The following is a 27,058-nucleotide window of genomic DNA, read 5'->3' as shown; positions in this document are numbered from 1 at the left end:
GGGTGGTAAGGGCCCACTCAAATACCGAAACCATCTTCTGCTGCTATCACGTACATTGGCCAGAAACTGGATCAGAAGCACAGCACGTGGAACATGACAGCTGGCACTCTGAGGAGAGATGCAGTGGTTTAGGCCGGTACTCATTCTCCAAGTTTAAGGGGATTTAGGGCACGACTCAGGACTCGTTAGGGTGGCCTGAGAAATCATGTCGAAGACTTCAACCTCAGGAAAAGTAATGAGGACCCATGCTTGGCACTGGGTGCCTGCCCTCCCTGGCTTGTTGTCAGCCAATGACTGAGTACTGAGGATAGGGAGACCCAGGGTTACTTAGTCAGCCCTGGTCTTGGGAGAGGTGAGTCCCCTCTGACAGCAAACTTGAGCCTTGGTTTTGTCAAGATCCTGCTGACAGTGCTTGGTGTTCTGGTGCGTTTATGTCCATCCGTCTCTCCCTCTCTTCCATTGGGATTGTTGTGTCAAGGGCTAACCTCTTTACCAGCTTGTTCTCTTGACCTGCTCCCCACTTCTCCAGCTCTTTTCCCTAATACAGGCCTGGCACATTCAGTTCTATCTTGCTGTCAGTATCTCAGAGGCCTTGGGCTAGCCCCTGATGCTGATGTCAGGGGGCAAAGTCTCATTTTGTCCTCCCAGAGACCTCCTGGGTGGTAGGGGTGGTCCTGCCCCTGCCCTTGGTGTAGGATACAATGTGAAGCAGGCAGGCTCCTGCCCTTGGTATTGGATACAACGTGAGGTAGATAGGCCCCTTCCCTTGGTATAGGATACAATGTCAGGTAGACAGGCTCCTGAAATGTTCTATAGTAAGAGGCATCTCTGCTAAAAATTCAATCTTTACTTTTTAAAGAACTTGAAGAAATGATATTTAGAAATAAGACATCACTGTGTTTATAACTATCTCGATTTTCACTAATATATAACATCCCAGTTGAAATGCTACCCCTGACTTCGTAAGTGCCCATCTTAAATCCAATATAATGAGCCATGCACAATTATCCCAGTTATCATTTCTTACCCTCCAGAATCTTGTAGACTCTCTGATCTGCTAATCAGCCTTTTGTTAATACATTTGTGCATGTCTTGTTCACCACTCAAGCATTTAGCGACAATCTGATTCGTGGGTCTCCTCCTAGGACCCTTTCAAATCTATGACACTCATGGAGCTTTCCTTCCATGAACTGGTCCAGGTCGGTGTACAGCATCTGCTGATTTCCAGTACTCTGTCCACTTACTCCGTTTTCCTTGTTTCTTCTTTGTTAAGTTGGTGTCCATGAAGCAAAAAGTCTCTTCATTAACCAAATGTTCAGGAATAGATATGCCTAAAGAAGAAATCATCATTAATACAATTTACAATCTAGAAAAAGCCATGTATATAGGCTTTTGCCCAAATAGCTGCTATAAATCCTTAGAACCTCTCATTCAATGATGATCTTTAAAAAAAGATTTATTTACTTTTTCTAATTGAAAGAGGGAGAGAGAGATCCTATCTGCTTGTTCATTCCGCAGATGGTCCCAGGAGCCCCGTTGGGCCATCCTGAAGGCAGGAACCAGTTCTCCATCCACATGGCTGGTGAGGACCAAGGACAGTCACCACTACTTTCTTAGGTACATCCTCAGGGCTCTTGATCAAAAAGCTGCAGCCACAATTCAAGCCAGTGCCTTAGCAGAGCACGCCAGGGTCATAACTAGATGCGTAACTCGTTACACCACAATTATAAATTATGATTGTGTCATTCGTGATCTTTTAACGTAGATTTGGGAACACTTTCTGGTAGCCAGCCCCCTGCTTAGTGGTGGTAAGGGGGCAGATGCCTTACGCGGTGAGAGTGGCTCGTGGCTGTAGGTGCCTGTGCTGTTTGCCTGTAGGAGAGACCCTGCTCAGAAGTGGAGCTGTCATTTCCAGTTGCTGAGACCCCTCACTCTCTTTTGAGACACAATGGTTGCCTCCTGCATGCTCTGCATATTCGGAGTCCAAATTTATTTCAAAAATTCAACACAGCACTTTTAACCTTTGACACCTTCTGCAGGGATGATTTATGAAGTTTATTTTATGGCGGTTTCTCCAAGCAGGTTGCACGAGATAGAAGGCCGGCGATTTCAGTCAATTATTCTCCTGACAGCATACACTCAAATTCATCCAGCAGGAGAATATGTTCCCCGTCATTTTCCCAAACAGATCAGGGGTTCTGTTACTTACACAGCAGCACAGCTATTGGTATGCAAGCTGCCTCTGCTTCACAGCTAGAAATGACTGGTCTCGTTACTACATCATTGATCTAAGAGCTGACTCTGCGAGTCTTACTGCTCTCCTCCCTCCCTTTGTACCTTGCTCCTCTTTCCTTCTCTGCCCATCAGCCCCCACCACCCTTCCTCTTTCCTTGTCGGAGTAGTGGGTACAACCACTACTGAACACCCTTCAGTATCACTAATAACCCCAAAGAAATATTGTGTTGTGCCTATTTCTATTCATCATAATAATATATATGATGGCTAAAACTTGGAAATATGTTTAGTAATTAATCTAGTGTCAAAATATAATTTGAGTAACTATTTTCAACAATGAAATATAGCAGGTACCATCATCTTACAGTTTTTCACATGGCTTAGTGTTCAGCTTAGCAGAAGCCGGCTGGATTATCCCACTGCTTGTACGTCCAAACTGTTGGGATGTCGTCTTCCTCTACAGACTCCAGAGAATGAGAACAAAGCAAGCCAGTGTTTTACCTTTGTCTTGAGAGCGTCTCAGGGACCCTATTGTAAGAGCTGTTATGCTTGGTTAGGGTTGCAGGCCCTGTAGGCCCAGTTCTTTCCTCACTGACTGAGAGAAGAAAGACAAGGATATGTGTATCTTTGTGTGTCCTTCCTAGGTTGGAGATGTCCAGAAGGGAGGAGGAAGCATAGGCTAATTCAGACTTGAACGTGTATGTAGATGGAGGGGCATGGGGAGAGTTAGAACCCCTGTGCCCGCTACCCCCGCCATCCTGAGCTGAGCTGAGCAGACATTTGGGGAACACAGCACCTTCATACCTGATCCACTGGTACTTAAGACTAATTATGAAGCAGCCTGAAGCACTTGACTTTCAGCTTTATTAAGATTTTGTATATGGCTGGGGACAAACAGGAGGATTTTTTTCTGGCCTGTTCTGTACCTTGGATATTTCACACTTTCCCAGGATGGACCCGGAGCTGGAGAAATGCAGATAACAGTCCACATAAATAAAAAGTGAAATTGGCTTGCCGGAGCTCTCTTCCCAAAGCATTGAGAAGCAGGCTAGCTTTTCGCAGTGAATATGCCGTAAGCCAGATAATTGCCATCCGTAGTCCTGAACATCTTGGGATCAAAGGCATGAAATAGAATTTGCAATAAAAATGTATCACACATTTGCTACCTTCTAGAACACAGTTGATAGCAGAAGCCATGAAGGTTTTATTTATTAGTTTTCCAGTAGAGAAACAAAAATGTACTGTTTCTCTTTGAGGCTAAGAGGAATTTGCCATATCCCATTAAATCTTCTCAATTTGAACAGAACATTTTTAGTTTGTGAGGTGTCAACAAGCCAGGCTGTGGAACTGGTTATTTAATCAAGCGCTAATGCAGGCATAGCCGTGAAGGTGTTTTGTAGGTGTGGCTCATATCTACAGTAAGTTAACTTCACATAAGAGAGATGCCGTGAACATGGTGGTTGGGCCACAGCTGGTCATTTGAAAGGCTTTATTAGCCAAACTTGAGTTATCTCAGAAGGACAATAAGTAGCTGGACTCCATGCTTGGTATATGTTTGCAAGGAAAGAATCTTTTTTTTTTAATTATTTATTATTTAACTTCAGTAATTACATTGTATTATGTGACACAGTTACATAGATACTTGGGTTCTCCCACCCCTCCCCAAACCCTCCCACCATGGTGGATTCCTCCACCTTGTTGCATAACCACAGCTCAAGTTCAGTTGAGATTTCCCCATTGCAAGCGTATACCAAGAATCTTGATTGAATTTGAACTGTAATGCTGCATCAAGGTGGAGGAATCCACCAGGGGGGAGGGGAGGGGAGGGGTGGGGAGATTCCCAGAGCCTATGAAACTGTCACATAATGCAAAATAATTAATAAAAATATATATATATATAAAAGAAAGAAACCCGTTCTGCTTGGGACTTGTCTCCTGCCTTGGATTTCAGCCTGCAGGTGGTGTGATTCCTCAACTCCCCAACACAAATCGTTCAAGCTGGTGTGTGTGTGTGTGTGTGTGTGTGTGTGTGTGTACGTATAGGCACGAGGATTTTTAAAATACTCACACAAAATTCACCATAAAAGAATGCAGAGATTTCAATATTTGTGCACCAAAAAGCTTACATTTTATTTTTAACGATTTGATCGTTTAAAAGACAGAGTAGTAGAGAAAGATCTTACACCCATCGGTTTACGCCCCAGATGCCTGCAGCAGCCCACTCCGGGTCCGGCCAAAATCAGCAGCCAGGGGTTCCATCCGAGTCTCCTACAAGGAGGTCAAGTACTTGAATGCTTTAGCCATCATCCGCTGAATTCCAGGTGCGTTAGAAAGCAGCTGGATTGGAAGGAGATAACCCGGAACTTGAACTGGCATGTCAATACAGGATGCTACATCTGAAGTGGCAGTGCGATCCACTGCTCCACAATACTGACCCCACATTGATCTTCCAATTCCACTTTTCCCGCAACTATTTGTAGTACTCGCATGTATGTATGCCATGAGTATGCACACATACTCTTACATGTTAATATAGACACAGGTGTAAAGATACACAGATGTGCACACACATCCTACTGGTTGTGTTTTCTCTAAGCCTCTTAGGTCTTGTCTATTCTGTGTGTGTACCAAGACCAATGGCCTGATGTAAGGCTTAGATGAATACATGCTGTATTGCCCTCTGGGCAGAGGAAGAGTAACCAACAAAGGTGGGAGTTTGAATTCTTCCATCTCAGGACCATGACTTTGAAAGGGTTTCTAGCTGCCCTGTGACCCTCCATTCTTTCATCCATGAAGTGGGACCAGTACTGCCCACTCCATGGGCTTGTAAAGATTTAATGAGATCATGACCACAAATCCTTAGCTGCTGATGAGCTATGCAGTGGTTCTGGTAAAACAGTGTCAATTAAAAAAGGAGTTTTAGACAATTAAATTCAGTAACATAAATTCCAAAGCAAGTTAAAGGCTGGTTTTAGGGGTTAAAGATGTTTCAAATGCAGTGAAGTATGAAGTAATGAAGTAATAACAATCTTGAGGAATTATAGATATAATAATTTAGTGCACATTTCAACCCAGTAACGTTGTTCAGTAGGTGAGGCATTTGTGTGATGAGCGCGTTGGCACCAGCACCTGAACAGGAGCATTGAACAATCAGACCCATTTGATTCCCTGCATCCTATTCTGAGTCATCTTTTCTTGACTAGCTCTCACATATTATTAACTGAATCTTTCCAATCCCTGGGAGCGAAGCTTAAGGTCCTGTTGTCCAGATGTAGCAATAGGCGGGTTGGGTCAGAGGACTGTGTACTGGGGAGCACAGGGAGTCCTGTGTGGGTCCTGATCCTGGACTGGACATTGGGGTTCAGAATCAAAGAGCTGTTGCCTGTATGCTGTGATAAGTGGGCACTATAAGTAAGCTCTGATCCAAAGCCTCGTTTTATCCTCCTTCGGACCATCCCATGGGATTTAATAAAGAAGCATGGAGGCCTGGGAGGGTTGGAAAACGTGTCTAAGATGTGCAGTTGGTGTGTAGGCTGAAAACTTTGTCATTAAGCCCCTTGCTGCTTTTACTCAATCGCAGGCATCCAGGATGAACTTCAGCCCATTGGCCTAATCCAGATGACCTGTGTGAGGACCACTTACAACCTCACTTGGGTGCGGCCACCTGAGGCCTGGCCCACGTGACAATAGCTAAGGGGACATTGGCATGTGGTCCTCCCGTGGAGAAATTTAAATATGACACTGGGAATACCGTTACTCCAAACAGTGGAGCATTCATGGATAGAAAGTGATGTGTGGAGAGAAGAATGTAGGAATGGTGTACATGAATAAGAAGAAAGGAAGAATGAATCAAGGAAAAGAGGAAGGAAGAGAAGGAGATGCTCTGACCTCTGAAAGCACCACCACACAGCGAAGCATGACTGACTCAACGTCTTTGCCTCGAATACCTTTCAGTCCAATGAAGACAGTGCGGGAAAGGCCCGTTTTCTGTGAAATTTTGCATGCGTGAGTCACACACCTGGGATTTGTATTTAAAACTCTCTAATTGGTACTGCTAGCAAGCAATAATGCTGCCTCTAATTATGTAATGGGAAATGTCACCCTAAGACTTTCTGTTTGTGTGATGTAGGGATGCTTCCACAACTGACTCAGTTAGCACTGCTAATTGCTCCAGATACTGCAGGTGCCAGCAAGCAGAAGAGTTCTTGCTTCATTTGCCAGTGACTTGCCCTGTGTCAGGCACTGTGTCAGGCATTGTGAATGTTATTATAGCAAGGATACTGCCTGCTGCTCTAGGAGTGCGCAGTTCCTCGGGAAAGAGTGGTGAGTAGGTAGGAGGAGAGCTCATGTCTGTGGAAAATCCAAAGGGCAAGTTTGAGTCCAGCATTGGGATGTAATGCTGTTGCCTGAAGTGCAACCTCGAATGTGGGTTCAAGTCCCCACTGCTGTACTGTCGATCCAGATAACTGCTAATGGCCTGGGCAGTGCAGCGGAAGATGTACCTGCTGCACCTGCACCCATGTGTGAGATGTGGGGAATCTCCCAGTTCCTGGATTCTGCCTGGCCCAGCTCTTGGCTGATGTGGTTATCTGGGGGGCAAACCAGCAGATAAAAGATTCTTTCTGTCTCTCATTCTCTCTCTCTCTCGCTTCTCTTTTTCTCCCCTTCTGTCTCTGTAAATCAGACTTTCAAAAAAAAATTGATAAATCTCTATAAAACAACAACAACATAAAGGACAAATTCATTTTGGTATGAAAAACGGAATTCTGTGCATAATTTTCTCATCATGCTCATTTTTTGAATCAGCCACATAGCTAAAGGCAGTGCAGTGATGGGTGTAGTTGAGTATGTTTTGAAAATGCACACACTCACTGGGTGTGAATAGCATCACCACAACCGAGGTGATGCTTTGCACCTCTGCAGTCCCATCTTGTCACAAAACCCAGGCCACAGCAGTTTCTGACCGTTCACCTACCGCGCTGCCCCCTTCCCCCATACCTGCACATTTTCTAGAATGTCACACTAATGCCATAACATAGGACTAAGTTTTTGTCTGACTTCTTTCGATTTTGTTTTGCCAGTGAAACATCTTAGAGATTTAGCCATTTTGTTCTATGGATCTGTAGCTGGCCTCTTTTATTGCTGAATTAGTGTTCGTTATCTAGATAAGCTGTGCTGCAATGTGGAAATCTGTTCACTCGTGGATGGTCATGTTAATTTCCAATTTGGTTCTATTTTGAATAAAGATTTTAGGATCATTTACAAGCTTTTGTATGATTTATGTTTTTGTTTCTTTATAGCAAGTACTAGAAATGAAACTGCTAAGTCATTTTGTAAGAGACTGCTTACTGTTTTAAAAATGGGCTGTATTACTGGTATTTATTTTTTAAGTTATTTATTTGAAAGTAGAGTGATACACACACCATACACACTCACACATATACACACCCCCCACACACTCACACATATACACACCCCATACACACCACAGTCATACACACACACATACTCATATACACACACACCACACACACACTATACACACACCACACAGTCATACACACACACACCACATACTCACCAAACATACTCAGACATATACACGCACTACATAGTCATACACACACACATACTCACATACACACCACACCCTGCTCCTCCCCCACACACTGGTGGGGGACAAGAGAGAGAATCTCCCAGCTGGTAGTGTACTTTCCAAACACGCTCACTTGGAAATACAGCTGGGGTTGAGCCAGGCTGGAGTCAGGAACTCCGTCTGTAGCTTCCTCCCCCAAAGCAGCTTCTTGGGCACTGTTTCCTTCCCAGTTTCACTAGGAAGAAATTGAATTCAAATGGAAGAGCCAGGACGCAAGACAGTAATCCCTGTGAGATGACGGTGCCCCAAGCAGTGGCTTACCTGAACTGCATCAGAGCCTTACCCCGCTGTGCTGTTTGAGCATTCCGCTTGCTTTACGTCTTTATTGGAATTCGGTCTTTGTTTTAGCCACTCAAGGGGATCATAACATTCCCATGGCTTTCACAGACATATCCCTGATGCCTGCTGTTGTTGAACATATCTTTATGCTTTAATTTGCTGTCTTTGTGTTTATTTTGGTGACAGACTTGTTCACATTTTTGCAATTTTTATCAGGATATTTTCTATGATTATTAAATGACAAGATCCATTTACATAATTTGGGTGGAAGTCCCTTATGAGATGTTTTGTGAATGCTTTCTCTTGGTCTGTGGCTTTAAATAAGTGCTCCCACACCATGTAAGACTTTTAAAAGGAATAAAAGATCATATTTTTATGAAATTTGAAATTACCTTTTATTTCATCTGTCCCTTCTAATAAATCTTTGTCAAATCCAAGGACACAAAGATTTTCTTTTAGAAAGGGCTTAAGGGCTTATGTCTGAGGCTGAAGTTGTTGTGTACTTATTTAAATCTAGAAGTATTCATTGTTATTTTATTTGGAAGGTAGAAATACATCTTCTATCGAACTGTTCACTTCCCAGAAGTTCACACTTCTAGGCTGGCCAGCCAGAAGCGAGGAGCCCACAGCTCAGTATGGCTCTCCCCTCGCTTGGCAAGGACCCATGTGTAGGAAGGGTCGTTTTCCAACTCCCCGGATGAGCAGGAAGTCAGGTTGGACTCACACTGCCTGAACCAGGCACTGTGGCAGCAGCATAGCTCCTGAGTCACTGCTCACTCCAGTTGGAAATAGCCTTTAGGAGCAGTGTATTTTTTGAATTTGGGCATTTTATTTTCAAAAAATTACCCACTCACTGGAGGTCTTTTGAAAGCTTTTGAGGAAATGTACTGATGATCCATATGGGTGTCTGTTTCTGAGTCTCTCCTTCCTGCGGACCATATGTGTGTCTCTGTATGTCAGTGGCAGGCTGTCGATGAAGGCAGCTTTGCAACAAGACTTGATATCCAGTGATGGAACTCCTCCAACTTTGCTCTTCTTTTCCAGAATTAACTTTTATATGTCACGTCCTTTTCATTATCATATAATTTTTGAAATAGTTTATGATTTAGCAAATCCTGCTGGTATTTTCATTGGACTTGCATTGAATATACAGATCACATTTATATTTTGTGTCTTGTTCATACTGTGTTGTCAAGCCATGAACATTGTCCGTCTCTGCATGAAGACATCAGCAGGTCTTGCTTAAATTCTTTCCATGGTGTCTGAGCTTTCTTAATGCATAGATATTGGCAAGCATTTTGTGAAAAATATTACTGTTTTATGTTTTGGATGCAATAGTAACAGTATACTTAATTTAAATTTTGAACTGTTCATTGTTAGTACATGAAGTGCTATTGATTTTTATATACTCACTTTCTCTCTTGTTACCTTCCAACTCTTTCATTAGTTTTAGTAGGATGTTTGGTTCTGTAGGCTTTTCTTCCCTGGTGTCCCTTCACTGTGAATACAGCCTGACTTCTCACCGGCAGCACTGGTTAGCACTGATCAGCACCCCAGGACACTGTGACTACCAGTGATAGAGCATCCACTCTTCCATCATGGATCTTAGCTCTAGGTTTTTGTCAAAGTCCTTTAATCTAGAAAGTGCCATTCTAGAGTTTGCCGGCAGCGTTAATTATCAAGGAACATTGACTGTTGTGAAATCCCTTTTCCCAGGGCTTTTTCTTGCATCTTATCTCAGTGTTTTCCATGCTCGCTGCATCCTCAGGTTCTGCGTATGTGTTTGTTGAAGGACTGGGACTGGAGCGAGAACTCCAGGAGGACTGTCCAGGAGCCTGAAGTGGGCTGTTGGGTTAAGGGTGTGTGAGGGCCTGCAGTGTGACAGGGGCACTAGATTTGCCTATTATTTCATTCAGTTTTCACAACAGTGCTCAGAATTCAGTATCTCTATTTTCTAAATGAGCAAGGAGTAATTATTTATGAGCTATAGGACGACTGGGTTCTTGATTTCATTACTCAGTAGAAGTAAAATGGCAATCATTAAGCTTAAAAAAAAACAATAAAAAATTATACAAAGGAGGCTGTCTCCAAAAATAATGCAGGCTTAAATGGAATGTGATTCAGCCATCAGTGGAGTGAAAAAGTAAACATCCTGTTGGCCTGGACACAAGTTAATGCTGTCCTTGAAGTGACCACAGGACCACCAAGGAGAGAAAGTAGCTGATACAATAGCTGAAGGACACCCTCATGGTCAGAGTAGTGTGGCTCTGAGGGTGTCATCTGGGAGCAAGAACATATACAAAGCAAACCTTTACAACTTTGGCAAAGGAAATGTCCAGAGGGTTTGAGGGAGGCTTGAATATGAGAGAAAAGTCTCAACGTTGGTGAGAGCTTCTGTGCTCCGCAATCGGTGGCTTTGAAACCCTGTAAGCCTCAGTTCCCATAAAACACCTTATGTACAGGGACTGCTGTGGTATGCAAACGCTTGATATGGAACAGGTGGGGGTGACAGAGAGCAGGGAAGCCAGGCTGCTGTTCACTGAGAAGGGACCCTCTGGGAACCTGCCCTCTGCAGACCCTGTCGCTGCTCAGGGAGCAGGCTGTGAGTGTGAGGGTTGCAAGGACAAGGGCAAAGGTGGTATGTCCTGTGAGCACAAGATGTCAGGATGACAGAACAGGCTTGTGGGTCCTGGGCACTTCCTAGGCCAGGAAATTGAAACTCTGAGATGCTGCCCACTCTCCTAGGCATAGTCAGAGTTAGCTGAGCAATGGGGATAACCAGGGACTGTGGTTCCTGATTCCATCACCTGGCACCAGGCCAAATGGCACAATGTGAAACTCTGAGATGATGCTCAGCTCGCCTAGGAACAGCCAATTGTAGCCAGGAACTGTGGCCTCTGGTTCCATTGCTTGCCACAGGGCCAAGTGGCCTCTGGTTCCATTGCTTTCCACAGGGCCAAGTGGCACAATGAATCAGAAAACTAGTTGAGTTCCTAGCATGGGCTCTGTGCACATTTCTAATGAATAAGCCCCTGGATTTAATTAAGGGGGGAAAACGATTAATTCTATCTCCCAACAGTGGCAAATTATTTACAATGCATTTGTGTTGATGGCAAACAAAAGAGTGAAGGAGTTTGGGAACAACCCAAGGTAGCTCTAATTCTTCCAGGTCTGTAATGACACACTGGTCTGCAAGCCAACTCACGGGAATGGATGAGCCTGCTGCCCTGCTTACACCTGCCATGGGCAGAGCTGCTCACTCTCCTGGGCATAATTCAATCAGCAGAGACAATTGGGGCCAAGACCCCCGACTGGCAAGGCGTGAGTCTCTACCCCACCACACTGACTCTCGGCAACAGTGGCTCCTGTAGAGGTCACCGCTTGTCCTGGAAGGGCTCTGCAACAAACTTTTCGAGGAAACTTGGTGTGGAAAGGAGAAGGGGGCCTCTGAGTAAGAAGTGTTCCATGTAGAATTGCTCATGATGGCTGAGATTAGGCTGTGGCCGGAAAGTAAAGCACAAGCCCATAATATATTCATTTTATTTCACTGACAGTAAACTTTGCAGTATGTATTGATAGATGAGTAGCATTTGTAAATTAAAGTTTAAAGTGTTTTCCTTTTTAGAAAAAAAGATTTAGTTATTTATTTTGAGAATTAGAGGAAGAGAGGGAGATCTTGCAGCTGCTGACTCACTCCCCAGATGGCTGTAATAACTGGTTCTGGGCCAGGCTCAGGCAGAAGCTCCATCCTGGCTTATTCCATAGGTGGCAAAGCTCCAACCGCGTAACCTGCTTTCTGCAGACTGTGAAGGTGCTGCATTGGAAGTGGGAAAATGGGGCACCAAGCAGTGCCCGGGTGGAATGCCAGCATTGCAGGTGGTGTCTTTGGCTGCACCTGCACAACATGTCCCACTAAATCCATTCGTAACAAGCTCTCTGTACTGCACCTTTAGACATAGACATAATGGAGTTTGGGTCCAGTGTAAGTCCATGGGCGTGCCTCAATGCTGCCTTCCATCTCCGTGTGCTGCAGTAGGCTTTCGAATCTGTCCTGAAGGTGCCCTGGCTATAAAATGGGGCTGGGATGCCCAATATCCCACATGACTTTGTTGGATGAAAATTGTATGGTGTGAATATGCTTGTGGGTTAATAACTCCAGTGTTGATGTTTGTTGTGTTTTCTAGTCAACAAGCACAAGCCATGGATTGAGACTTCCTATCATGGAGTCATAACTGAGAACAACGACACCGTCATTTTGGACCCACCTCTGGTAGCACTGGATAAAGACGCACCTGTTCCTTTTGCAGGTAAGATGATGCCCTGGTAGGGCTGGTAGTCCTCACTCAAGTGTGGACTTAACATGGTGTCCTTATTTCTGGTGGACTTTGTATCTCTTGGTTGTTGCTTCCAGTGCAATGCCTTGCTTCTTAAAGGGGTAGTAACTTGCTAGAGTGACCCCTGGCCCTGGAGGTGTTAGGCTAGTAAAGTTATTAGGAGAATTTCCTCTACCCCCAAAGAGATGATCCATAAACATGGTGAAATGGGAGAGCCGTTGTGTCCAGTACTCACACGCCATGAATGGATGGAGACTTGGAGGTTGGTGGATTGGCTAGAGGCAGGGAAAGGGCAGTCAGGAAGCACAGGCTGGGTGGCCTTCCTGTGAGCTTCCAGGTGGACGTGGCCTCGAGCCACGTTGCCCTGTCTAGTCAAGCCTGGGGCAGTGCGGGAAGAGGATGGGTGACGGCCGCATGGAGGAGTGACGGACTGAGAATTCCTGAAGATGCATGCAGTGTGAGTAATATTGTTAACATTTTATAACTGTCAGGGGAAAGACAGGAAATTTAATGAAGGTTTTCAAGACTTCTAGAAGATTGCTTTATGATGGATGGGTGTCAGGCAGAGGTTCTCACCATGATGAAGTCCGTTTTTCCTGACAATTTGTCTGCTGTGTTATAAGCTACTTGGGCAGGAAAAAAATGGCTGTTTTGCACTTTTAAAAGATAATCTCTGTGAAGGCGTTTTTTTCATTATGAAATACAGTAAGGCGTGGTGGGTGCTTTCAGTGGGGGCAATTAGGCGGTGCGGGAAGGCTACGCACAGGCTTTGCTGCAGAGCACAGGGGTGGTGTGGCACTCTGGACTCTGAGCAGAAGGCTTTGTCCATATTGTATGGGGAGTGAAATGGTATCCAGCAAGCTAACTCGCTCTTGTCTTCATGGTGTTTGGTATTGGGGTGTTTCTGCACCCCTAGAAGTCCAAAATCAACCCAACGCTCAGCAAGTGTTGCAGCCACACTGTCTTTTCCATAAAAGAGTAGTTGTTCCCAAACCTTACTTTCCAGCTTAGGAATACGCCAGTTCATTCTCTTCTTCAGAAAATGATAACTAATATGATTAATGAGCCGGCAGTCCCACCACCTTGGGATTGATTGTAAAGCAAAAGCCCTTAGGGTCATATCATGTTTGGCTCGCCGTGCGCTATGTGCTTGTGAAATAAAGACAGCTTTGAGATGTAAGAGATTTGGCATAAGAATCTAGGCTCTGGTTTATCTTGATGACTCAGGTCATACAGAGTTGAGTTGTGGCTTTGCTCTGGGGCCGAGTGTGCCCTGTGTTCCCAAACAGCCCAGCGAGGAGCCCCTCTGGGACCTCCTGTTCTTCTTTCCATCCCTGACAGGAAGTAAGCACATGTGATGAGGTCATTTTGTTGTGGGGAGACGGTCTCGGATGTCCAGCAGTAGTGGACAGGGACACTGCAAGTGTTGACCAGGCTGTTGTACTGGAGCTCATGGCTCTGGAAAGTGCTGATTCGGCTAGAAGAATACCTTTCAAAAAGATCTGATATTTGGAAGTTCGGAAGCACAAAATTTTGTTTAGTTTTCTTGGTTGGAAGGCTGAAACACAATTAAAATTTTCTTCTGAGGATTCACCAAAATGTTAAATCATAAACCCATCAGATGCCTTTAAAGTTGCATTTGCGCTGTGTCTCTTGGCTGTACTCGCAGGTGTTCAGACATATCCTAAAACTAAACTGTATTTCTGAGCCAAGTGCTGATCGGTTATTTCTACCTGAAGACAATTCCTATGCTCTTCCTATTATTTGCAGCTGCCTTTAAAAACAAGCGAGCTTAATGCATCAAAATATAATCTTCCAAGCTCTTCAGAGTGAAAATTGGAGGTGCTCTTTGCAGTGGTCAGAGCTGCTTTTCCCGGTGTTATCTATGACTTGCTCTAAGACAGGACATAGGCAGTGGCCATCCATCCATGCTGCAGGCATTTATTTTAAAACATTTATCTTAAAAAGAAAATACTCAAGATTTATTTCAGATCGCTATCATTCTCATAAAATTGAAAAATGCGTATCTGCCAGCTCCATCACCGGTCCCTGTCAGTGGTGACTGTTGGCGCCCCCTTATTGTGGTTCTGGGGTTGTGGGTCTTTTGCCCGCCCTTTCCCCAGGTGTCTCTGCTTCCAGTCTAGCCACTGAGGTGAGCTTTGCACTTGGTGGGAGGTAGTTGGGTCCCTATCACTTTTTGCTCTGTCTCGTTTATTGCTTCCATCTTGTGAAAAGCATCTTTCAGGAAACATCTTTCAGGAAAAGCATCTTTCAGGAAGCATGTCTTACCTAGAGAGTCTACTAATCATGTATGATCTCACGTGACTTTCAGTAAATAGCAATAGTGAATGCACTTGTATATAAATACACAATCCAAGGATATAAATTAGCTTTATGTTTTGTTTCTTGAGTGTAAAATCAGTGAACATTTTGCATAAAGTGTGGAAGTCACAGCAACAGACAACACATGAATTATGTTTTCCTGCCACCAGAAAGCACCTGTTTCGTCCTGCACTGTATTTCCTTCCAGTCATTTCCTTAATCTTTTTTCAAAAAATTATTATGCTTTTTATTTGCTATTAATACTAATAAATTTAGTTAAATCGAATAATATAATGTGATCAGATGAATATGTAATCATTGATAAAGTTAATTAAGACCTTAATAGTGATACTTAAATTATCTCACTCAACTAATGAAAAGCTGCCATTTGTTTAAATTTTCTGCTACAACTGAGCAATGGCTGTATGACTCAATGCCTAGTGGATGTTCTGTAATTTGCCATTCTTTGATAGGCAGTTGTCTGATTTCCCTTGTTTATTATAATAAATCTCAACATTTCAGTTTCTGTTGCTCTGCTGGATTTCCAGACTTGGAATTAATTGTTCAACAAGTCTGAAGTCCTGAAACATGTGAAAGTTGAATAATTCCAGATGTGTGTGGTGGGTAGGTCCTTGGGTCCACCTGTGTAGTGGGTGCTGCGGCAGTGAGCTCTAGGGCTGGGAAGGCCGGCAGGGCCTGGTCATCTGCCTCAGGTCCTTGGACCTGCCTGTACAGTGGGTGCCGAATCCGTGAGGCCCATGATTGGAGGGTTCTTGGGTCCACTGTGCAGTGGGTTCTGGGTCTGTGAGCCCTGGGGGTGGGGTGTCTGGCAGGGCCTGGATCCTTGGGCCCACTTGCAAGAACCGGTCCTCCTCAGTGGAAATGACAGAGCAGTGGATGGCAGGCCCTGATGCGCGTGGAGGATGTGGCCACTGGGGTCTGCAGAGGACATTTGATACCATAGCAGAGGAAAAAGGACAAAACGAGTTGGACAACTGCTCCAGCCAAACAATGACAGCAAGAATCTGAACAAATGGAGATTGTAAGATCGACTGCTTTAGCCAGTGGAAAGCAGAAGGGTTTCCTCATCCTTGGACAGTGAGATTGACAGCATTTCAGAACTATTGAAACCACCTGGCAGAACCCTGGGAGTGTGCACACTTTGGGACCCTGGGTTGATACTGAGTGGCTGTTCCCCATCCCTGGGTACTGGGGTGGTTGGGAACCAGGGTATGGCTTCACTGCCTATCTCCTCCCCTCCTCTAGAAACAGGCAGGAGAAATAGAAAATTTGGAAACAGTGATCACACCCACTTTTCCTTAACCCTTGATCCTTCCAACCCTGATCAACTGTGTTAACATTATCAAAAATAAATTAAAAATAAGAAATTTGAGTGAGTTACGGGTACAACCACGCCATGTGAGCCTCCGTTGCCTGGCTCTCATCTGCCTCAGTTCATGGTGTGACCCAGCATGGTGGAGTTAGCTGAAGATGGTTCAGTTCACAGTGTGGTCCAGGATGGTGGAATTAGCTGAAGATGGCTCAGTTCATGGTGTGACCCAGGATGGTGGAGTTAGCCGAAGATGGCTCAGTTCACAGTGTGGTCCAGGATGGTGGAGTTAGCTGAAGATGGCTCAGTTCATGGTGTGACCCAGGATGGTGGAGTTAGCTGAAGATGACTCAGTTCACAGTGTAGTCCAGGATGGTGGAGTTAGCCGAAGATGGCTCAGTTCACGGTGTGACCCAGGATGGTGGAGTTAGCTGAAGATGACTCAGTTCATGGTGTGACCCAGGATGGTGGAGTTAGCTGAAGATGACTCAGTTCATGGTGTGACCCAGGATGGTGGAGTTAGCTGAAGATGGCTCAGTTCATGGTGTGACCCAGGATGGTGGAGTTAGCTGAAGATGGCTCAGTTCACAGTGTGGTCCAGGATGGTGGAGTTAGCCGAAGATGGCTCAGTTCACGGTGTGACCCAGTGTGGTGGTGATAGTGGAAGACAGTGAACTACCGTCATCTGATATAAGCTTTCCAGGGTTATTGCTTTGATTGAGCATACACAATGTCTGTGACTCAAGGTGCAATCATTAAAGGTGTAGTGAGTTGAGTAAATATTTCCTTTTCCAATGCTTTCTCTCTGCCCATTTCTTAGGGGAGAGAACTGACTTCCACAGGAGCTAAGCGTTTGCCCTGAAGCCCACATCAGGCCAACCTGGGCTGGACAGGAGCCAGGGCTTCTCGGTGCTTGCTCTGAGCCGCCATTTCTGGTGATGAGACCTGCTCATCCCTGCCCCAGCTGCCCGGAAAGCTGCTGATGCTGAGTGAATGAAACCCCCTCCAACTTCAGTCAGATCCATTCACATGACTCCGTTCTCAGGCTCATCTCTGAGCTCTGCAGACTTGGCCTTCTTAGAAGGATCAGACACAGGAAAAATCCTTGAGTAATAATGAAAATCCTGTCTTTTGCTTGGCAAAAAAAAAAATATTAATGAAAGCATGCCGGGCACACCGTGAACTTATTAATTTCTACATGTGCCCCCACTGAGGCCTGTTAGGAAGCTGTGGAGACTTTTGCATGTAAAGGGAATTAGACTGCCTTTCAGAGATAATAGAATTGCTCATTTGTCTCCATTGGGCCAGTCTGGACTTGTCGTTTTAAGGACAAGGCTGCAGAGTATTATCAGGCATAATTGGCTGGCTTCTCAGGCTGGCCAACTCTCTGAAGACTGCCCAGAAAATTGCCAGGGACATGATTTGGCCTGAGTTGACGAGCTGCTCGTGGACCGCTTGCAGTAGGGGACACCCCTTCCCTCCACTGTCAACACCTGTTCTTTGCCTGTGCTGCTCAGCATGTGCCCGTCCACCTCCTGCTTGTCTTTGCTCCTTCCCAGGGATCTCATTTATGCCTTGCATCCCGTCAGTGCTTCATGGCTGAGGCCTTCTGGGGATTTAACACATGGGGTTGTCTTATAGAGAATGAGAAGATGGAGGTTGTTAACAACTATAGGTCTATCTGAAATATTACTGTAAATCAAGAGATGACATTGTGGGCCTAGCGTGGTAGCCTGGTGGCTACAGTCCGCGTCTTGCCTGCACTGGGATCCCATAAGGACGCCGGTTCTAATCCCAGTGGCCCTGCTTCTCTTCCAGCTCCCTAGCTGGGTGATGCTGCATTTGAGGCACTGACCTTCTCTTGGGGAAGGGGCAGTGGCCATTTCCTCTTGTTGAGAGCAGGAGTGGTGAGGCAGCTGCTACAGTTCCTGTGTAGCTTAAATAAGATACCAAGCCAGGGTCCCTAGAGCCAGTATCTGACCAGCAGGTCATACTTTTTATTTTTACTATTATTAATTTATTTATTTGAAAGAGTGACAGAAAGGGGATGGAAAGAGATCTTGTATCCTCTGGTTAACCCCGTAGCTAGTGCTGACTCAGGCCAAAGCCAGGAGCCAGAAGGAAGCTCTGTTTGGGTCTCCCAAGTGGACACAGCAGGACAGCATGGCTCACAGGTGTCCCGTGGAGTGGCTCAACCCTACCCTCCACGTTGTAGCAGTGGTGACAGGGAAAACCACTGGAGTCATAATTATGAACACTGTCAGTAGACCACAAGTGTCTGATTCATTTAGTACAGTGGTTTAATGGTAATATGATTAAGGAAGGGAGGTTTGAGCTTCTTCTACGGCTCTGCTGTCAAGCCGTACTGTCTTACATTGTTTGATCACGTGATGTTGTAGGGACAGTGAGTAATGTCATTTAAAGTAGCTTCAAAATCACACAGAACTCTATAAGTAAATACCAGTTAGTTGAGAAAAATAAATGTTTTTATATCCCACCTGTAATTTACCCTTTAGGATACTTACAGACCTTGTCAAGCCATGTGTTTTCTCGTTAGAACACGTGTGCATCCACAGACACAGACATGCACACATGGTCACCAGTTGCTGCACGCACCGAGCCACGTTGAGAGCTCACACACGCCGTGAGAGAGGAAGAGCGGCTGCTATGGCTCTGCCTTACGGGTGACAGCTTTGAGACCTGGGGAGATTTCGTGAGCAGGCCTAAGTTCCTCGGCTGGGGTGGATCAGCCCGATTTCAGGCTCAGTGTGAGTTCTGCTTCCGTACCCCATGGATTGTCCCAGCATGTCTAATTGGCTATGGGAAATTTACGCCCTACCCAGACATGGCATGAAGGATGCTAAACTCCATGCCAAGTCGTGCCTTTGGAATTCCGTATCTTTCTGATTGTGTCCGGGAGGAGGGTGCTGCTTAGCAGGCTCGGGATGCCTCCTCTGTCTCTCAACCACTTGCTGTTCTCTGTCCTTGATAACACAGGAGCCAGTTCTATCACTGAATCTTCTGTAGGCACCAACATTGAACTGGGATTTTTAAAAAAAAAAAACATCCTGTTATGTTTTATTTAGGTTACTTTCTGAGGAAAGTATTGTTGGTTTTCATTTGCATTTTCTTTTTAAATAAATTCATTTGAATTTTTTGAAATCCCAATTTTAAAATGCAAATAAGTAGGCATTAAAGTCGTGGGTGGAAGCATCGAAAACCATGAAGGAGTTCCTGGGTTGAATGCCTTGAGGCCCCAGGGAGGGATCAGTGCAGCAGGACCTCACTCCCTCTGGGACCTCCTCAGGAGGACCTGCAGGGGACCCGGCTGGCTGCAGTCTGTCTGGCTCAGTGGCCTTGACACCCAGCAGTCCTGGCTGCAGGGGAACCATCTTCAGGAGCCTCACAGCGGTGCTGCCAGTGCATGCCAGCTGGTTATACTGGGGTTGCCTTCCACTCTGCTCTCTGAGCCGCCACCTGACAGGCAGTCCTGAGGTGAGTCCAATCCAGAACCATCTGGAATCAACTTCCCTGCTTGTGTTGGAAATCCAGAATAATATGAGACAGAGACCCATACCTGTGCACTCGAATACATGTGGAAATCACTAAAAAGAAAAGAAAAACTAATAGATAACAGAGCAAAAGTCACCCCTAAGATCCTGCTAACCACCTTAAATACTGATACTGGGGTATTTTTTATTCACTTTCACTATATTTTATGTGGTTCTAAGTCTTTGTCTTCAAGTTTCACACTTTCCAAAATGAATTGAAATATGGTTGATGAGGAAAAGGTATTCAGAGCGGGATACACTCCCGGTCTGCCGGGACTGAAGGACTTCCTAGGAGCTGGAACGGAGCAAGTCCAGGAAGACCGGGTGAGCAGACCGCCCTGAGAGGAGAGAGGTAGAGTCTCAGGTTAGAACGTTTGAGAACTGGCGCTGGCAGGGAGCTTGGAAAAGGCACTTGAATCCCAGTACTTCAAGTTCTGTGAGTCTGCAAGTTAATCACAATGCTATGGAAAAACAGGATCGAAAGTGAACACTGATATTCATAATAATAGCAGGACTGCTGCCAGCCCATATGGCCACTGTGAAAGTTAGAAGCAGGTGCCCCTTCCTACAGATGGATAATGTCCCACTTGAGCACGCACAGCTTGGTAGGTGGAGAGTCTAGCCTTAGCGTCTCCCTTCAGTCCCACATCCTTCTGTAGAAAGCAACTTGCACAGAGCAGCACTGAGCATTGACTTGTATTAGTTGCTGCTGCATGCCAAACACGACCTTATGGTCATCACGCCACATACTTCTCGTGGTGGCCCTCCGGAATAGGCAGTGTCAGTGTCTCCGTTGTATAGATGTCAAGACTAAGGTTAAGCCATAGCCTGTGGTTTTTCCAGAACAAGTGGAAATGGTGTAGTTTCAGTTCCAAACTAGATGTCTCATTAACCATGGCTGCACAATGACGAGCCATCCATTGTTGTTCATGTGTCCACTTGCTCGCTGGGCAGCTCTGCCTTGACTCACTCAGGCATCTGTGGGCAGCTAGGCTGGAGACTCCCTGCTCTAGGGTGACCTCGGCTGGGATGACACATTCTTCTTGCTAGATATCCTCCTGCCATGTCTGCTATATTTGCAGAGGGGCCAATGGCACAGGAATGTGGAAGCAGTGTGCGTGTATCTCCCGGTGACAGGCGTTATAAATGACTGTGCCACTGCCTAGAGCGAATCACCTGACCACTCCCAGAGCTGGTGTAGGAGTGGCCTGCCAAGGGCATGCAGAGGTGACATGTGAGGCTCAGTGGGGCTCAATCTGTCACAGCCCACATCTTGGCCACAAGGATTCACACCCTTGACCCATGCACAATATGTTTATCACTGTCTTGGGACACTGCTTCCCTGCACACCACCCCCTCCCACGAAGGGTAGTGCCCTATCACAGCTCCTAGCTTGAAGCTGAGGAGTATGTGGGCCTCATCAGGACTGGATGCAGGCCCTGTAAATCAGCTTTCTTCCTTCACATGCCCATCAGGGAAAAGTGCATCTGACTAAACACTGCCATTCAAGACAGTAACTGGAGGTTGGAGGTTTGTAGCAACCCCTGGCCCAAAGCAGTTCTGAGATCCTGCTGGGGAAGTACTTCTGAGAGTGATTCTGTTCCCCAAGGGGCCTAGCAGCATGCTCTACTGCTGCCTGTTACCTACTTGTCTTTTCCCACCATCTGGGTCTCCAGCCAGTGTCTAGTAGATTCAACAGGAAGTCAGCGTCCTAAGCCAGGAGCTCTAAAATCAGGAGTCTTCATAGGATACGTCAGGAACAATCAGCAGCCCAACAAAGTTGCATGCTATTTCTATTGGAAGAGCAGTTTAGACAACGTGTCAGGCTCCAAGTGTGGAGACACCCGTCTCTAAGACTAAGTCTATGATAATGTATCATTGGCAAGTAGATTAGCCTGTTCCTGGCATTTCCCACACACTGCCTTAGGTGGTCAGCTCTCAAGCCACCCAGCTGAAGCTGGGCCTGGAGTGGACCCTTAATTCATGGTGAACACATAGTAGACCTAGTGACACGCTGGGGCTGCTCTCCAGACCACACAGGTCATTGGCTTCCTGTGCAAGCATAGAGTCCAAAGAGTGGGTTGTTGATGAACCGTTCAGGACATGCATGTGGGAATGTGGTCTGCAGACATGGGTGCAACTGGCTTCAGGGAGAGGTAGGGGGAAGAGAGGCTCAGGGCATCCTGAAGGGATCACTAGACTGATGCCTCCACTGTGTCTCCTGAAACGGCTGAGGACGTCTGTTGGTGGGATGCTGCTCCTAGGGAGCCAGGAGCACAGGTGTCCTCTGAGCTACAGGGGCACGAAGGGTCCAAGCCACTCAGACCAAGAGGCAGATGCAGAAGAAGGGCTGGGAGTGAGGGCACTGGCCAAATCCTCTTAAAGAGCTGCAGCTGGTAATTATCACAGCGAAATCAATGATGACTGTCAGTAATTGGACCATTTAATAGCCAAGCTTAGACAAGTTAATTCTTGGAAATCCTTTCTCCAGGAGCCATTTCCATGGCTTACCATGGTGACTGTATTGAATTGGTCCAGAATTGGAGCCTGCCACAAATATTAATTAAGAACATGAATTCAAAAGATCAGTGGTTTTACATTAAAAGGAATTCTGGGCATATGCACATAGGTCTTACATGCCCAAGATTTGCTTGAGATTCCAAAGTGAAGAACTACAGTACAAGCAGGCGTTTATAGTGCATTCTGCTTGGCAGAGTACGGAGTGAGATCACTGAATACCTTGGCTTGGGTTCAGAACTCGATTTTATTGTCTTGTAGCTGCCTGTAATCACAGACGAGGCATCAAAGGCCAGCTGTCCCCCGTGAACCTTGACAGTCTACATAAACTAATTACATTTTTATGAGCCATCCTTCCTGTGGTCTGGAGAGAGGACCTGTTAAGCCAAGTTCAATATAATCTACCAACTTTAAAAATTATTATTATTTGTCTACTTTCTAGCTGAGTGCCGTTGGAAATGACATCCCTTGCAACAGCTGGCTGGGGTGGCCTGGACCTTATGAAACTAGAGCTCTCTGCACGTCTTGCTGGAAATAAGAACCCCCCTGAGTGGTAGGGATTCTTCCTGTATATTGGTGATACTTTTAGCAAAACTTAAAGGACAAGAATTTTAAAAAATCAAGTTTGGAAAGTGAGAGCACATTAGAAAAAGCTCCTTTCCCGTGATTCTAGGCTGTGAATTAAACCTTTGTACTCTTTATCCCCAAATCCAGTGCACAAAGATTACCCCTTGTCCCTGTCCCTTTTGTGTGTCTTGAAACCCTGGAGGGGTGAGATGCCAGATGTACACTCATTGTACACTACCCCCCGCCACCACACATACACACTATGTCCTTGGGCCACTCCTCCAGGCCACGGTTTCCTCTTGCCTATTCAATCTGCAAGGAAACTCTAGGTCTACCAGCCTTTGTGTGACAAAGCTCCGTCCCTCTCTCACATCCGGGGCATGTCCAGCTTTGAGTTGCGCTTGTTGTTCTGCCATGATGCTGAAATGCTAGTGGCCATCCTGGTTGGTGGACACTGAGCCAGGCTGCACAGCCAAGGAAGACATGCCCTTCCTCTTCCTCTGGCCTTCCCACGTAGGGACTTCCTGGGACTCCTTGTGATACTGTTCTTTCTGGTTTATTATAAAGGCTTCCTTTTGTGAACGTGGATGGATGTTCCCAGGTTCTAAACACGAGTGATGTGATCAAATGAGGCCCTGAGTTCTCCGTGCAGTTACCTTGCACTCTAATCCTTGCTACAGATTCTTTTGTTTGAAAGGCAGAGAGAGATACAGACAAACTTTCAAATGCCTGCAAGGGCTAGGCCAGAAGGAAGGCAAGAGCCAGGGACTCCATCTGGGCCTCCCAGCTGGAATCACGCACAGCCAGGACTCAGACCCAGCACTCTGATTTGTGGTGTTGGCATGCCAAGTGGTGTCTTACATGCTGTGGACACTGACCACTGCTGTGGCCAACTCTCACCCCTGCTGTGGCCAACTCTCACCCCTGCTGTGGCCAACTCTCACCCCTGCTGTGGACACTGACCCCTGCTGTGGCCAACACTGACCCCTGCTGTGGACACTGACCACTGCTGTGGACATTTACTGGTGCTGTGGACACTGACCACTGCTGTGGCCAACTCTCACCCCTGCTGTGGCCAACACTGACCCCTGCTGTGGCCAACGCTGATCACTGCTCTGGCCAACAGTGACCCCTACTCTGGCCAACGCTGACCCCTATTATGGACTCCGATTCCTGTCATTTCAATTCTGCTTCAGGTATAACGATTCTCTACTCTCTCAACAACTCCGTGGTGTCTATTCCCTTACTCCCTCACCTCTCATGCCTACACTGGGTCAATCAGACGAGACTACAGTGTTTGAAGCTGATTTGCAGCCCTGGCTGCTCAACCAATGGCAGGAAGGTGCTGAGTGTGTCGCTGTAATTCCACTGACCTCAAAGGAGGCCTCCCTTGACCCTGCACTGACAGCATGTGATACGGATCATCTTCTCAGAGCGGCATCCTTATTGCATCCATCCTGGTGATCCTCCAGTTCCTGAGGTGCTGCCCTCAGCCCAGATCTTGCCACACGAGGCTACCATTGTCTGCGGCCGAGTCTACCTTCTCACTGGCCTTAAACGGGAGTGAATTCATTTGTATTCCTAGCACCTAGCAGTGAGGGGGTGGCAGTTAAAGTTTGCTGAATGAATGCCTGATAGATTGCTATACAACGATGCTTCCAAAGGTTCACGAAGAAATGCAAAGCTAAGTTTATTTGGGGATAAAAATTTGAAATTCATGAATGGGAGGAATCTTCCAAAGGTTCATGAAAACAAGTATTATGCAAAACTGCAAAGATTTCAATTTTTTTGTAACAAAATATATTTATCTTTGAATTTCATTGTTCGTGAAATGTCTGAAGTACCCCGGTATTATATGCTCAAGCCCACCTGTCTTTTGCTCTTCTCATCTTTCATGTTTGCTGGTGGGCTTAACACTAGGTTCTGCCCCACTTTCTATGCAATTTTTTTAATTGCTGCTCATACCATACCGAGCAGACTTGCCTATGCTTAGGTCCTAGCACACCTTCTAGATTAGAAGTTCTCAGTAAATATTTGCTGATTTGAATTGAAAAAGATTGAGTGGGTTGCAAGCTGTTTCTAAGCTGTGTGGAGGTAGTGAAGGCGTGACGCTGGAGTTCTCCCTCATCCCTGCGGCTTAGGCTGCACCCTGCAGGGACTAAAGCTACTCCTGGGAGCCCTCTCATGCTTAGAGCAAGGCCACCACAATGGCTGCATTTCCCTGCCCACAAAAGGAAAAAAGAGGCTGGGGAGGGAAGTGCTCACTGGGGCTCGTGGTGATCCAAGGAGGGAACAGCCTGGTGGAGGGAACGCGGGCACAGCACTGAGCAAAGGTGCTTCAACACTGAGCTGCTTCACTTGGAACTTTAAGTTTTGCATGCGGTTACACTAACCAGCAGGCTCTGGTGTCCCACTGTCCCAGTGTCCCCAGTGGTAGTGTGCCCAGCAGCACCACCAGAACTTGCCACCACCTCAAGGATCCCACACCTCTGAACGTCCTTCCCAGTCTCTCCTTATCTGATCTCGTTCCAATAATTTACTCATTTCAACTAGGTTGTACAAATGGACTTTTACTGTAAACAACATTTTGAAATGGCTTTTTCTTTCTTTTTTTTTTATTTTTTCACTTAACATTATCCCCTGGAAATTCATCTGGTCTGTTGCCTGGTTGAATAGTCGGTTCATTTTATTGCCGGGTTGTCATTCCCAGTATAGATGTGCTACCGGTTGCTTGCTCATTTGTTGAAAGATATCGCGTTGCTTCTGGGTTGGGCCTGTTTTCAGTGGATGTACTGTCAGCATTGTTACACAAGTTCTAATACTTCTCTGGTGTGTCAGGAGTTGAACTGCTAGGTGGATGGTATCACATGTTTAGTTCTACAATGAATTTCAAAATTGCTTTCTACCGTGGCTGTGCTTTGCCACCAACACTGTATGAGTGATAAAAGTTTCTTTGCATGCTCACCAGAATTTGATGTAGCCACTATTTTTTTATTATGGTATTTTAGATAGGAATATAATGTTATTTTATGTTAATTTTAATTTTTCTGGTGGCTAATGATGTTTCATGTCTTTTCATGCATGTCCTGTGTGCACCCAAATCCACGGAATGCCTCTTCATGCCTTCTGGATATTAAAAAAATAATGTTACTTTTGAGATTGCTATTTATTTGTTTTAGATACTAGTCCTAATCAGATTTGTGGTTTATAAATTTATTTTCTCATTCTATGGTTTGTATTTGTACCTTCCTTAACAGGTTCTTTTTCAGAAAAAAATTTTGATGGAGTCCAGATCTATGCTTTTAGTGTCAAGTCTAAAAACTCATTATTAACCCTAGAGTCTGAAGTTTCTTTCCTATGTTTTAAATGCTTGCTGCATTTTGAATTATTGTTTAATTGTTTACTGCTTTTTGAAAGGTTTATCATTTCCCCCCAGTTGTATCTTTGTGAAAAGACAGCTGAGCATTGTCCTAGTGCATTCAGGTTGCCATAACTGGAATCTGGTGGGTTAATAACAACAGATTTCTTGTTCTCACATGTCTAGTGGCTGGGAAGGCTGAATTCAGGGTTCTAGCATTGTTGAGTTCCGATCAGGGTGTTCTGGTTGGTTCTCAGTGGATGGCTACTAGCGCAGCTCACACATTGTGGAAGGTCGGTTGTGTGAGGACTGTCCCCTAAGCACGTGACTCCCATACACATGAGCTACTAGCCCCCTTGGGATCAGTACCACAAACCCAGTGGTGCTGAGCTTCAGTGTGTGACGCAGAGACATTTAGCACATTGCAGGCCTCTGTGAGCGCCCATTTCTGGACCATGATTTCAACAAAACCAGACACTGTTTATTGCTGTAACCATGTAAGTCTAAAAGTTGAGATTAGTTTCAATTTAGTTCTCCTTTTCATGATTGCTTATTTAATTGTCTCCACTGTCCAAGTAAATTTTAGAATGATCTTATCTGAAAACATTTTAAAAATCTTGCTAGGGTTTTAATAAGATTAGAATTAAAGTTGTACATCGGTTTAAAGAGAATTGACATATTATCTTAAGGAGCCTGTCCATCCATTATAGATACCCATTTACTCTTATTTTATTTTATTTATTGATTTCATCAGTGGTGATTAGCTGTCAGCAGGCATTTCAACACATGTCCTTCAGATTTATACTTCAGTGTTTCATCTTTCTGCATCCACTGAGATGATGTGTGATTTTTCTTCTTTATTATTGTAGGAATAAAATTTATGGATGTTGCAAATGTTGAACCAACCTT

The 27,058-nt window shown here is 45.4% G+C and overlaps 1 protein-coding gene across 1 annotated transcript in view; it reads left to right on the top strand.

Moving 5' to 3' along the window:
* Window positions 1-27,058, top strand: part of CLSTN2 (calsyntenin 2) — a 435,481-nt gene that overhangs the window by 144,205 nt on the left and 264,218 nt on the right. The window contains exon 2 of the mRNA XM_004588347.2: window positions 12,355-12,477. Coding sequence (XP_004588404.2) covers window positions 12,355-12,477 — 123 coding nt within the window. The remainder of the gene's footprint in view (window positions 1-12,354; window positions 12,478-27,058) is intronic.

This window comes from Ochotona princeps, chromosome 30, assembly GCF_030435755.1.
Source record: "Ochotona princeps isolate mOchPri1 chromosome 30, mOchPri1.hap1, whole genome shotgun sequence".
NCBI lineage: Eukaryota > Metazoa > Chordata > Mammalia > Lagomorpha > Ochotonidae > Ochotona > Ochotona princeps.
The sequence above is the reverse complement of the archived record's forward strand: the minus strand, read 5'-3'. Positions and strand labels throughout refer to the sequence as shown.